This window comes from Zonotrichia albicollis, chromosome 2 (assembly GCF_047830755.1).
Source record: "Zonotrichia albicollis isolate bZonAlb1 chromosome 2, bZonAlb1.hap1, whole genome shotgun sequence".
Classification (NCBI taxonomy): domain Eukaryota; kingdom Metazoa; phylum Chordata; class Aves; order Passeriformes; family Passerellidae; genus Zonotrichia; species Zonotrichia albicollis.
In genome coordinates, this window is record NC_133820.1 from 16726867 (window position 1) to 16743237 (window position 16371).

Consider the following 16371-nt stretch of genomic DNA (forward strand, 5'->3'; position numbering starts at 1 on the left):
TAAATATCTCATTTATGTTTGGGTTTTTTTAATTAAAAAAATCCTTTCTTAGTTTTTACAAAAAATTGCACATTTAGTTAGCTCCTAATTTTATTCTTGAGTGTGCTCTTGCACAAAATTTCATGAGTGTAGATTGTTTGATGAGGAGAATTGTAAGAAGTGTGGCTTAGGAAATGCACCCATCCTGCTGTTCTGCATATTGTGCCCACACTCACAGGCTGTTCCCTGTCCTCTGTGGGGTATAATTGTTCATGGGCTGTGGGGTTACATCCTTTGGCTGGGTCTGTGTGGTGTGAGATGGCTTCTGCAGCTGGATGGAGCCCTGGTCAGCCCCTGTTAGCTCCATGTGTGAATTTTATGGATTACACTCAACCAGGAAACAAGATGTGATTGTATCAGAAATCCATCCTTACATGGATTTCCAGGCTCTGTCATTGCTACAGTATCAAATGCATTTTGAGTGCATTTTCTGTCAAGTAAAATTGCAGATTTATCCTTTTCTGAGTGTGTGTAATCACATACAGAATCATTACATTCGAATTTTCGAAAATTTCTGATGGAAAAAAACCCCCAAACACTTCACATAATCTATTCAAAATAATTATTTTCCTCACAAATGTTCTATCTTCAGTTTATTTTATGAACTATAGAGTATATTTTTTTCACTGTCACCACTTGATATATTTTCTTATCATCTCATAATTAAAGTATCCACAGGAAACCTTCAGTGTAGCTTTTACTGTGTTTTCTTTACATGATCTCCAGTTCAGTGGTGAAGGGCAGAGCTCAGTGTGCTGCAGGCACAGGGTAAATAGGGAAAATAACAGAGTAAAAAGGGAAAGTCACAGGGTAAAAAGTGAAAGTCTGAGATTTTGGAGGCTCAGATCATTTCTCATTGATCTCCCCAGTGGATTTTGGCCATGCATTTTTTTAAAATGTGTTTTTCTGAAATTTTTTCTTGTTACCATTTCCCATGTGCTCATAGAAAACCCAAGAATTCATCACATTTTAAGTACATTGTTGTTGTTCTTAGGGTTGGTGGGGATTTTGTTTTGTATTTGGAAATTTCACTTTGGCATGTAAAAAGTCAAGCTGGTATTAAGTACTTACAGCTTTGATTTGTACTCTTAATACAATTTATAATATTTGGGTTAAATAAAAATAACATTTTAAAGCTAAATCCTTGCAATTTTCCATGATAGGACTGAAAGGAGTTTAGAATAAATTAAATATAAATTTAATTTAAGTGCTTTAGTCTTATAAAATGGTAAGTCTTCTGGAAGCTGTAATTTCTTCTTCAGAATTTTTCAACTGCATTTTTTCCAAGCTTTCCCACTGTATTTTTCTATGCTGTAAATGCAGTGCTCTAATAAATCCCTGATAATTCTGATTGCTACCACAGCAAGTTTGGGAGTGTTCAGGGGCAGTTCAATTTCCTGGAAAAGAGGAATTCTTTGGTGGAATGAAACCCTGTGTTAGTGACCGAGGGTGGCTGATCACAGAGCCACCACTGTGCCACTGGAATGGCCTGTTCTAATGGCCATGGCAATGTCCTGAGAGGAGCAGCCCAAATTGTATTTCAGAATATTATGTTGTGGTCTGGCAGCCAAATGTTCCCTCTGCAAAACTGGCACATATGTGAAAGCTTACAGTAAAGCAGATTAATATTTTTATTTTGGTCTAAGACCAAATGCAATTTTTTTGTGTGTGAAATTAAAAATGTTGCAAATGTTACTTGTCTTGCAGCAGCAGCAGCAGCTGGTTACTTCACTTCTCACTTGTTCAAAGAGTCTGTAGGTTTAAAAATTAGAAGTCTCAGTGGGGTTTATTTTGCTACAACTCAGTGCTGTACAAAATGTAAAACAACTTACTGCTCCTCTAAGCAAGAGGATTCCAAGAGCAAGGAGAAAAAGCTGCTGATGGAGTTCTTTCATTTGCTTACTTGAGGACAGATGTTGCCAGAATCTTTTACCCAGGCCATTTTAGATGTCTCCAAGGGAGTTGAACAGTGAAATATTCACACTTGTGGCAGGTTGTTCACTTTGCTCACTGTGAGGTGGTTTCATGCCAGAACTGTGGGACATGGGATTCACCAGGTAGATCAGGGGTGGGGTGGAAAATATAATAATGGCACAGTGGACCTGGAAATGCCAGTTTTGTTGTTATGGCACATTTTTATCAAACTGCTGAGGGGCAGTAACTTGGTTCCCCTGCCAGCACTGAGGGGATCCCACATCATGTATAGCACTGGAAGGCAAATGTGGGTGCTAAAAATGGAAATAAAATTCAGATCTTGTGCTGGCATGGTTGGTTCTCATCCTCCACAGGAACACAGTGTTTGGGGTTTGATGTGGCAGCTGCTCCAGGCCGTGCTGTTCTCATTTTTTAGTACCTTGGTGTACCAAAGAGGTATTTGCTGTTAAACCTGAGGGCTGTTTAAGTACACAGAGAGTCAAAAGGTGATTTTTGAAAATGGGAGCGGAGTGTGATGATCACAGACTGTCCCTCACCCTGCTGTGCCCAGGGATCTGCAGCTCTCCTTGCAGCTAATGGGAAATTCAAGCAAAAAGTAGAATATGGCCGTTTACTTCTGGTATAGTGTAAGAGGGATCCATTTCTTTTAAACCTCCAAATTCCAATTTTTATTTTATTGGTGAGGTTTTGGAATTGCCTGTGTTTTTTCTTGATGGCAGAAGAAGCTAGGAAGTGTGGCTGTACTTCACATCCTGCTTGGCTTTTTATGAGTTACACAGCAAACAAAGCAAAGGGAAAAGGGTATTATCATACTTGCTGAAAAATAAACCCCCAAGCCTTTTATATTCCAAGGAAACAGAGGCAATTAAAGAACAGAAATTGGATCTTTACATGGTTTTGACACGCCTAGAGAACAGGGGCATGAAAATGTATGTGCTGTGTTGTATGATTTTATAACTAAAGAACTTTTGGGTCAGTCTGTGATCACTTAATTTATGTTTTATGTGGTCTAGACCATGATAGTAGCAATACTAGAAGGAAGTTTACCTGGTTATCTTTATTATTATTATTATTGTTATTTTGAGGTGTTGATTTCAGTAGCTTTATTCTTATTCCTACTGAAATTTGCCACAATGAATATGTTTGAGCAGGGTTATTCTGCCAACTTAAAAATGACTCAGCGTCTTGAGAGTGACTCTAAGTAAATATGTTCATTTATAAGAAAGGCAGGATTCTTCTTATTTAAGAGCATATCAGCAGCTGAGTTGTGGATTTTAGTGTTGTAGAAGGGAAAGGATTATATGCATTCACACGGAGCATTTGGCTGCTCTTTGAGAACCTCCAACAGACCAAAACCTCTTGGAAAACCTGCTTTAGATGGTACTGGGCAAATATTTATAATCTAAATTACCTGAATATTCTGTGAGTGTCCTCCTATCTGTTGGTCCTTGCATGTCACCTGCCTGTGCAGGCATCACCTGGGCCAAGCAGTTCAGCGTGATGCAGCTCACAGCAGCAGGTGATGGGTAAGTTTAACCCTAAATTGTGATTTTTTACCCCAGAACACTTGGGCAGCACTCATAACTCCTGGGAGGATGGAGATTTGTGTTTGGGAGAGGTGGGAAGCGAGAGTGGAGCAGGAAAGGAAGAGTTTTTATTTCATCCTCATTTTAAAAAGAAAATAACAGTTCATTTTAACACCTAAACTCAGTAGCAAAACAAAGCTAATTGTTCAGGTTTGGCCAAATGTTGGAGTCAGAACAGGGAAGATTCTGGAGAAGTTTGTGATGGATTGGAATTGGATTTCACAGAGCATTGCAGGCCCAGGATTTTCTGCCACTTTCAGGTCCAAGTTAATGCTTGATTCATTAATGGGGTTGTTATTCAAGAAATCATTAAAGATATAAAAATTAAATAATGGTAAGGGAACATCTTGATCTTGATGAATTGTTTAAATGCTAAAAATGTGTAGAGGGCATTTTCTTATCCATTCAACATCCAAAGTCCATTTTAAATGCATTTATTATTTAAATAAAAACTCCTTTTCACCCTTCAATAGCATCAGGAATTCACCCTTCATAGAATAATTGGAAACTTTTATGGTTTTATCATAAAAAGGTTGGAAAACATAACATGTGCTTACACAAAGTGCTCACATTGTAAAGTATTCAATAGCAATAAAGGCAGAGAGACTGGTGGTTATTCTGTGTCTTCCTTATGAAACCACAAAATATAAACACAAAACAAGATTCGTTTCACTCATAGTTTATTGGGTGCTGATGCAAATCATGATTAAAATAGGATTTCCTGTTGCTTTGGATTAATTTGCCTGGAAGGAGATGGTTGCGTGAGTGTCTCCAAAATTAGGAAATTTGAGATGTGCTCGTGTGGATTCTCCAAAGGCTTCAGTGGCAGAGGGATGGATTTGTGTCTGGGGCATAAGCAACCCTGTTTATCCATGTGGGGAATGCCAGAGAAATTATGAGACTGGTGGAGTTCTCACCTTTTTTTTCCTGTTTATTGAGTTGTTTTTGTCTTTTTAAAATGAAATTTGGTTTGAAAAAGTAATTAAATATCAGTAAGCTGTACAGGATCAGTTCCAGCTGTGGAAGTGCTGATACACATCCTCTGGGATGTAAGGAGTGTTTGGAATCTTTCCAATGCCACCCTCCTGTCACAAGAGCAGCAAGGCAGATGTGACACCATCTTCCTGATTTTTGGGTCCAACATGTTCTGAAAGCACATTGGGTAAAAACTGAGGGCAAAAGCTCCTTCTCTGTCCTGTAACAATAAATATGTGTGAGGATTCATGATGTGAGTGTGAGGATTCTCATGCTGCACCCATAAAGTCCTTCTGTTTCTAGTCTTAAGAATAGAGAAAAAAAAATGGAATCTTCATTTATATGTGAATATTGATGGTGGATGAGAGTGATGGGAAATATTTTTGATCCCTCATACCCTAATCCCTCAAGAGTCTTGGAACAATTAAAGAGGGAGGTTTTCTTTCCCCCAAGTTTTGTTTTTCTCTGGCCAAAATTGCTATTTAGTCCCCTAAATTCCTTACTATTTCTTTATGGGGCTAATAAAGCAGGGTCGAATTGCAGTGTGAATTGGGTAGGAGAAGTGAGATGCTGCAGGAAGTTCCTTAAATTTGAGGATCTTTCCATAGTCAGAACAATGAGGATTCCATTTTGCAGAAGGTAGGAGAGCAACCTGAGGATTTCCTTCCAGAATTTCAAGAGCTGCCTGAGTGCAGGGTCCCGGGCATACATCATTTTATGACTGGATTGAGTAGAATTTCCTCATCTTTCTCATCCTTGTTTAAAATGACTGTGGTAAATTGGACATGGAATCAGGAATGTGAGCCATGTTTTTGCACCTTTCCCTAGAAGTATGCTGGTGTACCCACCAAGGATGTGTGCAGAATCTGAACCTGGAGTTCTTCACTCCAAGATCTCCTAAGTTTTATTTATATTGTTGTGCCTGGAGAAATCCCTATGATCTGTGCATCCTTAATATTCATTTTATCAGCTAACAGCATATGCAATTTTAGCTTATAAAGTGGCACATTTTATATATATATATATTTTAATTTGGTACTTGCAAATAGGAGAATTTATAGAATTAAATTAAACACAGAGTGAGTTGCTAAAGGAGCACAAATCTTGTAATGAGATGGTTTGTTGTTGGTCATGCTGTGTGACAGTGTGTGCTGGTGCTTGGGAGGTGGCCTGTGGTGTGAATATTTTGTATGGATTGTTAAGATCTGAGATGGAGGGATGTGAAAAGAGGATGCTAGATTAATGGGATAACAAAGCCGTGGATGCACTGCTGGAGAGGCCTTGCTGAATAAAGTCACTATTATATAGCATCAATGTTCAAAATCCTACATGTAAAGAAAGGTTGATGGTAGCTTGGGGTGTAGCCTGTATTTCTGCAGAAATTCAACTTTAGTTGTGGATTTTAATTTATTTTTAATTTTCCATTTCTTAAAAGTATAATTTGCATTCATTTTTTTTAATGTAATCTCATATTCATCAAGATTAACATATAAATAACTGTATTGCACCACCAAACAATAAAGGGAACAAAGTGACACAGAATAAATCTCATTTTACTGCAGCCCAAAATTGGTTTTGTGGCTTTTTAGGGCTTGACTCCCAGGGCAATTGCCAGCATAGCTGTTGTAGAGTAACTGAGTGGCTGTGTCTGTGGGATGGAATCCCTGAGGCTGGTGTTATGTTCCTGAACAGGAACATTGTCTTTCTTAAAAGTATAATATTCTAAAGAATGACTGTACTTTTTAAGTACATGAGACAGAGGAAATGGAAACCACCTTGGGTGCTGAATGAGAACATTCTAATTGAGCACATTTTTAATAAACTTGTCTGCAGCAACTTCATATTGATTTGTTTGTCTTAATTTCTGTGAATGACTGTGCGTGGGCAGGTCAGTGGAGATGGAGATGAGCTGCAGCAAAGGTGGAATGAATCCTGGATGTTGGCACGTGTGCTCTACTTACTGCTTCATTATTTGAATCAATTATTGCCATCATTATTTGAATCTATAAAAATACATGGATCTTAATGTCTGCTGATATTTGTTCATGTGAATGTGCTCACAGGTGTTTGCTTCCTGTGATCTGAAATGCAGAATGAGAGGGTGACTCAAACGAGGGCTCTTCAGTGCTTGAATGAACAAGTTCCTATTTGACTTTGTAGTTAAAATCTCAGTGCTGATTCACCTTCTGAGAGACAAAGCAAGTTGCCTTTTGTTTTGGTTTCATAGTTAGGTATTTTTATTATGATTGGTGTTACTTTAAAGCTTGTGTGCCATAGGAATTAAAGGAAAACAAAAATTGGCAATAGGAAGTCCAGGTGAAGACTCCACAGTGCCTGGGTGTTGTCTCCACCCTGTAGCAGGTGTATCTGCTCCCTCTTCCTTTTCCCACTGAAATGTGCAAGACATCATCATCTGCAAGCTCAGATCTCTTGTCTGATATGTTTTTGGGTTTAGCAGTATTAAATGTTGCCCAGTGTCTCTTTGAAATGGGCAATATCGCTGCAACATCCTCTGGCTCTTCTCAGCCACATCCTTCCCTCTGCAGCAGCTTTCACCCAGACCTGCATTTCTTTAGCACCTCTCTGTTCCTGCACTGGATATCTCATAAACTGCCTGGAAATTTGCTTTTCCCAGAGTTTCAGCTGAAGGCTTTGCAGGCAAGGGCTACTTCATACACTGAATATTGTGTGACCAGATCTGGCAGCAGTTCTTGGCTGCAGTTATTTCTGAATGCAGGAGCAGGATTTTCAGATTTTCAGTAGTTCTCCTCATGTCTGAGCAGAGACAAGGAATGGATAATTCATCCATTTATCAATCCTGATTTATCTGTCAGTGACCTCTGTTCTGATGATACCATGAATAGTGAGAAGTCTTTTATTTGAAAGTAGCCCAGTAAATTGAAGTGAGAATGAGTACCAAAATGCATGGCATGTGAGGAAGGGAGTAAGAGGGTTACACTGTCCTCAGCACAGAGTTAAGAAGCTGCAAAAATGAGAGAAGCCCATTTTCTGAAGACATAGATCTTTGATAGTTTAAGGAAAAGTGGTAAGAACTTTTAGTGTGCCATCTGCTCCCTGAACCTTCAGGACCAGGTTTGTCACTTTCGGCTGCAACTCCTTCTTGCTCAGTGTTCAGTCTCTAACCAATGTCTGAAACTTGAACTGCTTTAAAACTCCTCACATACCTTCCCTGCCCTGTTTAGAACCAGGTTTCATGAACCAGAGGTGGCATCTGGATTGAGTGGCCCTTCACATTTTGTTTTTCTGTAAACTTGTCTGAAAAACATCACTTCTTGGAAAACAACACGTGCATAAATTTTAATTAAATTAAAGATCAATTGAAAGACCAATTTCATTTTACTTTCAAAAATGTTGGAGTTACTTCTCTCTAGTTCTTATTGTGAACTATCTATGTGAGAAACAGAGATAATCAGATTCAAGATCTCAGCTGTGTTTTAGCCATCATTTAATTTCTGGTGGCCTCTGTGCAACCTTAGTGTCTGGAACTTCTCCTGAGATGGTTTTTTAATGCTTTCCAGCAGTTGTGTTTTCTAAATATGTTTTCACAATCTTTGCTACTTTGCTTTCACAATCCTTACTACTTTTTAAAAGTAGCTTCACTCTATCAAATGAGTGCTATTAAATGTAATTAAAGTGATTTTAAGTCATAATTTTTGGAAAACTTTTTAAAATGGCCAAATAATCCTGTAGCAGAACCTGTCCTCACAGAAGACAGGATCCTAATAATGGTACATTTCTAGCATCATGCTTTGATTTTGTCATGGATTGGATTCAAATGATGATGATGGAGATTTAAATGGGGAGGAAAAAAATCTCTCACCTTTCTTGCTTTCATGCTAATTTTCACAACAGTGGTGGGTTACTCCTATTTGCATTTCATGGTGTTATTTTTGGGATGTGTCTTGTCTAGTCTTGGCAGACAGACACCGAGCCAAGGAGTAAAATATGAAAATTTAACAGTGAGGGAGTTATTATCCAAATGGAGCCTTCTGTTAGAGGTGTCAACAGACAAAGGTGAATGTAGAGAATGAATGGAATAAGATGAGAGAAAGATCAAATAATGGGATAAGAAGTTCAAGCGTGGGATAATGGGTGTGATTAGAGATTATTAAAAATGCAAAGATTTGCAAAATGTGTAAAAAATTCCTGTCTGTTCATTAACACTTGATGAGGGAACCACATAATAAAACAATTTAAAAAAAAATCGTATTGAGTCTTAGAATGCTTGTTCTAAGGTGTTATTTTCTTCTGACTATTTCTCTGTTGGTTTTTAGGTTTCTGTCTTCCACCTTGTACATAAGTGGGATCTCTGTGCTGGAACAAGAAAATGTCTTCAACTCATTGAAGGAAAGGGGTGAGCAGCTTTCTCATGGCCAATATTTTATCTTCTTTAGAAAACAGCTGCCCTGGAAATAAACATCATCCTGTATTGTGTTGAAAAGGAAGCCAGTTCTTGTTGCTTTTCATGTGTCAGAATTGATTTTTGTTTCTTTTTAACTTGCTGTGTGAATGTAAGCATCTTAATGTTACATAACAAGTGCCAGGACTAAAGTTAAATAAGAATGAACAAAGAGCCATGCTGAATCTGCCACTCATGCATTTCTCTCTGAAGGACTTCAAAGAAACATGTATGAAGGAAAATGAGAAGGAATGATTACTTGTTAACAAGTCTGTTGGGCAGTTCCCTCACAACCCTAAGAGGGCTGGTGGTTAGGTCGTAGCCCGAAGCGTAACTATTTATATCTCTTCCAAACATCTGTTGTAGCCTGTATATGTTAAAAATGATACCACTGATCTCCAGCAGCTCCCTTGTACCTTCTGTTAACGTTACTGGGTGGTCCTTGTGCCCTTAATTATGGGGGAGTAAGTGGAACAAGCCCGGAGTGGAGTGATGAATGTCAAGTGATCACTTTGTGTGTGTGTTTCAGCTCACATTTAATCTCTTCACTTACATACTCGACTTGCACAAGCTCTCCACATTTCTAATTATGATTACCCTCTTCATTTAGCTTCCTTTCTGCTTTACATTTTCCTTCATACTTTATTTTATAAAAGACCTCTCTTTTTTTTTCCTTTTGCTTTGTAGAATATGCTCTTTTATGAATTCCCTTTCACCACAGGTATCAGTGGAGTTTCTGATTGCAGGTCATGCATCAGCTTCCAGTTACATGACCTTGGGTTTTCTACACATTTTACTTTCAAAATAAATAGAATGAGAGTTAGTTCTGTTCTGTTTGAAGCTGACCAGCAGACTCACCCTCAAGTTATTTTTGTTATTTGTAAATCTTTGAATATAAAATTAAAACACACATTTTCCCCTGTGCTCTCGATTTATCTCATAAAGAATAATTGGTATTTTGAAAGCTAAGAGATTCAGAAGTAATTTATTCTTGGGTTCACCTCAGATACCCAAACACTCTGTGTGCTGAGGCAGAGTTGGTAGGTTGGAGGTGGTCTGGGAGCTGAGGATGGACACACAGAGCAGGTCAGCCAAGAGCAGGGCTCCTTGGAGAGCACCACAACCACTTCAGACCACGTCAGCTGCTTTCCATCACAGCCACCTTCAGCAGGGAGAGGCTGAACCAGCCTGTGACTGGGTGTAAAAAGCATCAGAAACAGCCACACGTGCTGTGTGAGCTCGGTGGAGGAGCTGTGTTAGTAATTAGCTGTGGCAGTGATAAACATCTGGGAGCGATAGCAGCCTGAGCATCTGCTGGGGCTGGGCCTGCTGACGAGCCTGGTGCTGCATCCCAAATGAGGCCAGGAAAGCCAAATCTGTAAATACCTTCTCAGTTACTTTCCTTCCAGTTTAACTCACTTTGTTTCTTGTCTCTACTGAGTAATGAGGAAATGTTTCTTTTTAGTGAGCAGAAGTAATTCCTCAGTTAATTGCCTCGATTTTAAGGGTGTGATTAGCTCAATTTGTTCTTCTTGATTTGCATGGTTGTCTTCACTAAATCTCATCAGTTCCTATCTTGCCTAATAGCTTAATCTTTTTCTACTGTAATTATAAGTCAGAGGGGAAGCTCTTATGGGAAATAAAGGAAATACCCATGTAGAATGCTTTCCAGTCATTCCCCTGGGAGAAAATATGGCAAAAGTCCTTCTAGATGCAATAATTTATGGATCTAGCTCAAAGCTGTGCACCTCCTTTCTTCTTTTGTGTGGCCTAAGGGCCTTCCAGATGTGGAACGTCTCTTCATTATGGAAATCTGGAAGGAGGGGTTAGTCCAGCTTGTCTTGTTCTCCAAAAATTCTTGCCATGTCCTACTGTCTTTACCAATTTACATGTATTATCTTTGTGGCCTCCCTCTCCAGGTTTTTCTTCATGCCACAAATATGATTTTACATCCCTGTGAACTCTTAAGACTTTCTTGCTCCTCTACAACTTGTACTTTTATTTTCTCATTTTTGCCTAAGAATTTCATCTTTCACAGTTAAACAATTTCTTTAGCAGTGTTTTCTGTCCTTTTCTTAGCTTTAAAATAATCATTAAATAGTGTTTGCGCTTTCTTTTTTGATCATTTCAACTGTTCTGCTTTTATTTTGAGGGTAGTCTGGTCCATGCTTTGGATGTCACAGTCATAAATTAAATGTCTGTCTTTTGAGAAGCAAGAAAAGCAGCATTTTCTATGTGTCTGTTCACTCTGTCAATAGAGACAGGCACTTGCATTGGCTGTCAGCTGCCATTTATGAAAGAAAATAAATGTTTAAACATCAGACAAATGCCTACAGGGCTGATGCTTCAGAATGTGATCCCTTAAAGGATTTTGAGAGGTGTCTCACTTATTATGGCAAATGCTGATTTAACTTTTAACACTAAATGATTTGTAACTGTAAAAAAAGTTTAAAATATGAAGTACTTCTATCAATGAGTGCACTTTGGTTGTTCACTTTGTATTTTTAATTTTGGTGGAGAAATCAGTAATGTTTTTGGAGTTTCAAAGAAAGAATACTGATGTTCTGTAAAAACAGATATAACCTAGTTTTTAGAGGAAACCAAGCTTCCATCATCTTAGTGAACTTCTCTGGTCTTTGAAGCAGTTTAAAAAAGATTTTAAAAATTGCACTCATACTTAGGAATTACACTGAGTGAATTTGATGCAAAGTGAGGCTTGAGGTTTCTCCTGAGCAGTTTGGTTTGTCTCTGTGCCTGGAACTGTTGTCAAAAAAGGGAACCTTGAAATTTGTCCTGTGTTTGCAAAATGAAACACTCACTTGAGACTGTTATAATCTGTAGGGGAAAATATCCAGAAATGTAAAAATTGCTCTTAAAAATGGGCATATGCAGTAGTAGTATGCAATAAGGGAAGGACTTAAAATACTTGAAAAATTTGTAGTGATTGAACACATTGAAAGAAAAATATTCTATTTCAGATCTTAAGGTTGTGAAAATTTGAAAACTTAATTCTTCAATACTGACATAAGTGACAAAGAGCAGAAAGCCTGGAATTATTACCTGGATATAATGTTTTTCAAGACATGAGCTCTGACTTCTTTTTTAATGAGGATTTTTTTAATAGTAGCTAAACATTAGAACTCCTGTGTGTCAAGGAAAATTGACTTCTGTGTTAATAGTTACTGGTAATAGCTTAATGAGTTACGTGATTTCAGTTGTAATGGCTGCACATCTGACAAGAAAATGAAATGTGAAGTAATAATTTGTTGGCTACACTCTGTCTGGTGGTGGTGCTTTGCTAATTTATTTTTTTTAATTATGGTATGTCTTAATTTAAAAATGTTTAACTCATCTGGGCACCAAACTCCAGCTAATGCTTAGAGAGAATAATTTGATGCATTTGCTTATGTTTAAATCCTATTGTAATTAATATTTCCTAAAGTATTAAATGTCTCTGAAATTGAGACTTCTGAATTCCTAGATTCCTTTTGAAACTTTATAATCACATGGGCCAAATTGTTTAAAATTTGTTTGATATTGTTCCATTCTTTGTTGAACCTTAAATGACTTGGATGGCAAATTCCTGGTGTCAGAAGTTATTTGAGGCTTGGTCTCTCAAAGTAGTTTCTGCTCTACTTTAGGATCTGGGATTCACACCCAAAAGTGAACAGGATATTCCTTAACATTTTGCATTTGGTTCATAATTTTTAACTGTTATTATTTCAGTTACAGTGATGCTCAGTGGGTTGGGAGCCTTTTAAAAACACAGAAACACAAACCTACCCATTTCTAGATTTCATGTATGACCTTAGAATGTCAGTTCAGTAGTAGAGAAATTAATGCTAAAATTCACTTGAGCTTGTGAGTATAAAAAATCCACAGCCTCTTACTAAAAAATTTTACTTGACAATATAAAAAGAGACAATGAACTTTTTGCTTATAAAACCTGTTATATTTCCAAACTGAATTAATTTTTTGTTTGAATTTGCATGTGGCTGTTGTTGCCAATAAACTCTCTGAGAGGTGTGCATAAATCTGAATTTCTACGTTTATTTTTTCTTCACCCTTTAGAACTGGATTCTAAGTGGCCCCTTTTTAACTGACTGTTTGTTTTTCTTTAAAGACTATTTGTTCACACTTATGATGATTTGACACAATTAATGTCTCACTAACCATGATGGCAACACAGACATTAAGTATAGACAACTATCAAGATGGACAACAGGTAGGTGTGTTTTCATTTCTCTAGGAACTAAATATACTTAGGAAGAGGGGAAAAAATTAGTGATTTTCCTTAGTGCCTGCTTTGGCATTGTTTAAGCTGGAATAATGAAACATAGTCATGTATGTCTGGTCATGTTTCTTTTTTGTACAACAGGCTGTGTAATTTTACACTTTAAATTGCTAAATTAAAATGCTGTTAACTGGAGGCAGTTTGTGGGGTGGCCCCTGTTCTGAAGATCAATTTTTCTGTTACTCTGTGTCAGCCCTGAGCAATAACTGCAAATACTTCTGTCAGCAGATGGCAACAATGGGGAACAGTCAGAAAAAAACCAGCAACTTTCCACATCTTCTATAAAATGTTCATCTGAATGCAGTCAGATTTTTGATTTTTAGTTTTATCGTTTGTTTCTTTTATTGCAATTCTAATTTCTCTCTCTCCTCTCATCTACTTTACATATTTGACTTTATTCCCCTAGTAAATACCATCCTCTGGCAGTGAAAGTAAAATATGTTTTTTTTCTGAAGAACGGATTGGGAGCGAGCTTTTTCTTCCTATTTCTTGTGTATTTCAAGTTCTCAGTGTCCAAGATAGTCAGGGAATTTGGGTACCTGCTGTTTTTCTAGTTTGGAAATGGCCCACAAAAAAAACCTTTCAGTTTAAAGCGAGCTCTTCCCTCCTCCTAGGGCAATAGAACCCTCACTGAACACTCTCCCTCCCTTCAAACTCTGCAGATTTATGGCCAACATTTATAATCACTTGTCTGAGTCATCTCCTTCTAATTTGCTCCTCCTTCCTGTCATTAGCCAAGAAATTAGTCCATTAGTTACTTTTTCGTTTTTTTTTTTTAAACATTCTGGCTTGAAAATCATCTCTGCTTGCTGAGGGAGCTCTCTGCAAGGCAAGCTTCTCTCTTGGGTGGGAGATGCTGAATTTTCTCAGTTTCTGATTTTTCTAGGAGGTGGCTTGGCCCCAGTAGGTAATAAATTGCAAACCTAGTTCACCTAAACTGTTAAAAATACTATAATTTTTTCTGCTGCTGTTATGTGGAAATAAATTAATTTCTGTTAAAGTCAGGTTCTCTCACAGTTTCTGGAGCTGTCAGTTCTGGCTGCCTGGAGGTCCCTAGAACAGTGTCTGTCCTCTACCTGAGATAAAAGAGAATGAAGAGAAAAGATTGCAGTGGTTTTATGTCTTTGTGCAGAGGCTCAAATGGGAGAAAACCAGAGAGTTTGGGCTGAGGGGTGGAAACTGTGACTTTCACAGTTCAGGTTCCTGGAAGACCTTTTAGTCCAAAAGATATTTAGCTGGAGGTGATGGAAAAAACACTTGGAACACCTTCAAAGCACCCCAAAGGTGTGCCCAGCCTCCTAATGCAATTTAGGAGGTGCTCAGGTGAAGCTGTGGCTCTGTGGTGCTTTTCCATGGTATAAATGTGGGTTAAATGGATGTGTAGGAGGAGTTACTGCTGTTCTCCTGTAGTTTGACAGCCCTAAAATATTTGGTTCTTGCAATATGTAAAATGGAGTGCTAAAGGTCATGGGAGGTTTTGCTCCTATAATTGAAGGACTGGAGGGACACAGAATATTTCAAATGTTTGTTTTAATGGACCAAAAAACCTAGAAGATCCTTTTCTTCAGTACCCTTATACAATGCACAGTAAAAAATAAAAAAAATAAATCTTAACAGCATAAACTTTTCTTTGCATTGATTTCATCCTAAAGGATTTTTATGCAGACATTCCCATGAACTTTTTGGAGCAATGTACTCTAGGCTATTCCAAAAACAGCCACTTCAGAGACAAAATGCTTCAACAATTTACTAATATCTATCGTTCCCATTTTAAAGCCAAATGCTAAAACTTGGAAATGACCTTTATCCATCAAAAAGTGTCAGGGATTAAAAGAGGGGTTTTGTTGCTGCTACAACTTCTTGTGTCACTGCCAAGTCACACCAACCTTCTGGCAATCTAGGAGCCCTTTGCACTGCTCTTTCCTTAGAACACAGCACCCTTATTTTACGTCAGGGCTACAAATTTACTTCTTTTTTTTTTTTTTTCCTGCAGATGCAAGTGGTAACAGAGTTAAAAACTGAACAAGATCCCAACTGCTCTGAAACTGATGCTGAAGGGGTGAGTCCTGCCCCTGTAGAATCTCAGACTCCAATGGATGCAGACAAGCAGGCCATTTACAGGTAGTGATGGACTCCTGTTCTGTCCTTTGAAGGGTGAAGGATAGGGTAGAGGATTTGGGGGTTTTTAATAAATAAATAATAAGTAGCTTAAAATCAGGTGATTTCTTGGCTGTTTCCATCGTTTGTAGGGAAAGAGTGAGACCAAATAGGCTCCACTGGCATCATCAGCCAAGGAGAAACCTCCTGAGCCTGTGGGATTTTTAATTTCAGCAGTTTTAAAGGGTATTCTAAGAGTGGTTGCCAAATTTAGAAAGCTGTTTTAGCCTTTAAACTGTGGTCACTATTTGTCATATTGTTTTTATCTTTAATACAGGTTTTTACTTTTATTGTAATTAGGTCAATCTTTACTTCTTTTTCTTTAGGGATAACAATCTATTCCCCAGTAATTAGCTGAAAATGGATTAAATATTGATGTACGGGCACACTAATTTGAGATTTTTCAGTGCAAAGTGCTGTGTTAAGCAATATGCTCAGTTTTCATGGGGTTGAGTGTTCTTTCAGCTTAACTACTTTATAAAGACAGAATTATTACTGGTTTTCAAGGTAAAAAAAAAAACAACCACCAAAACAGGAAAAGCCAAACAAAACACCAAAAAAACCTCAACCTGAGGCAGAAATATGTATCCATTCATTTACAGACTTGTGCTAACAAAATCTTCTCCTCAGAGCATGATTTCACAGGAGGCCTCTGAGCACAGCCTGAATATTCTTCTCAATTTTTTAAAGTTATTTCATTATGTGTAAGTATGGCCCACATTGAAGAATAAATTCATTTTATCAGGCTTCATTTAAATCTGCATTCATCCTCTTTGTAAATCCTAAATCTCATTTCTAGTGCACTGTATTAATCTGTCTCGGTGCCACTCAATTACAGTGAATTAAACAGTCAGAGTTTTTTTTGCTTGCGATTGTTCTCTTTAATTAAATATATACATATTTTTTGCTGTATTTGCCTCTGGAGTGGGGTAAATCAAAATGAAAATAAATTTTTATCTTATTTT

At 37.7% G+C, this 16371-nt stretch overlaps 1 protein-coding gene across 3 annotated transcripts in view; it reads left to right on the forward strand.

The window, feature by feature from the left end:
- Nucleotides 1-16371, forward strand: part of PKNOX1 (PBX/knotted 1 homeobox 1) — a 36251-nt gene that overhangs the window by 1788 nt on the left and 18092 nt on the right. For 2 of the 3 annotated variants that reach the window (XM_074534387.1, XM_074534393.1), the window contains exons 2-4: nt 8831-8910; nt 13079-13180; nt 15243-15370. In XM_074534387.1, coding sequence (XP_074390488.1) covers nt 13130-13180; nt 15243-15370 — 179 coding nt within the window. In that variant the 5' untranslated portion in view covers nt 8831-8910; nt 13079-13129. Of the gene's footprint in view, nt 1-18; nt 3501-8830; nt 8911-13078; nt 13181-15242; nt 15371-16371 lie in introns of those variants that run through there. The other variant, XM_074534403.1, reaches the window with a different exon arrangement.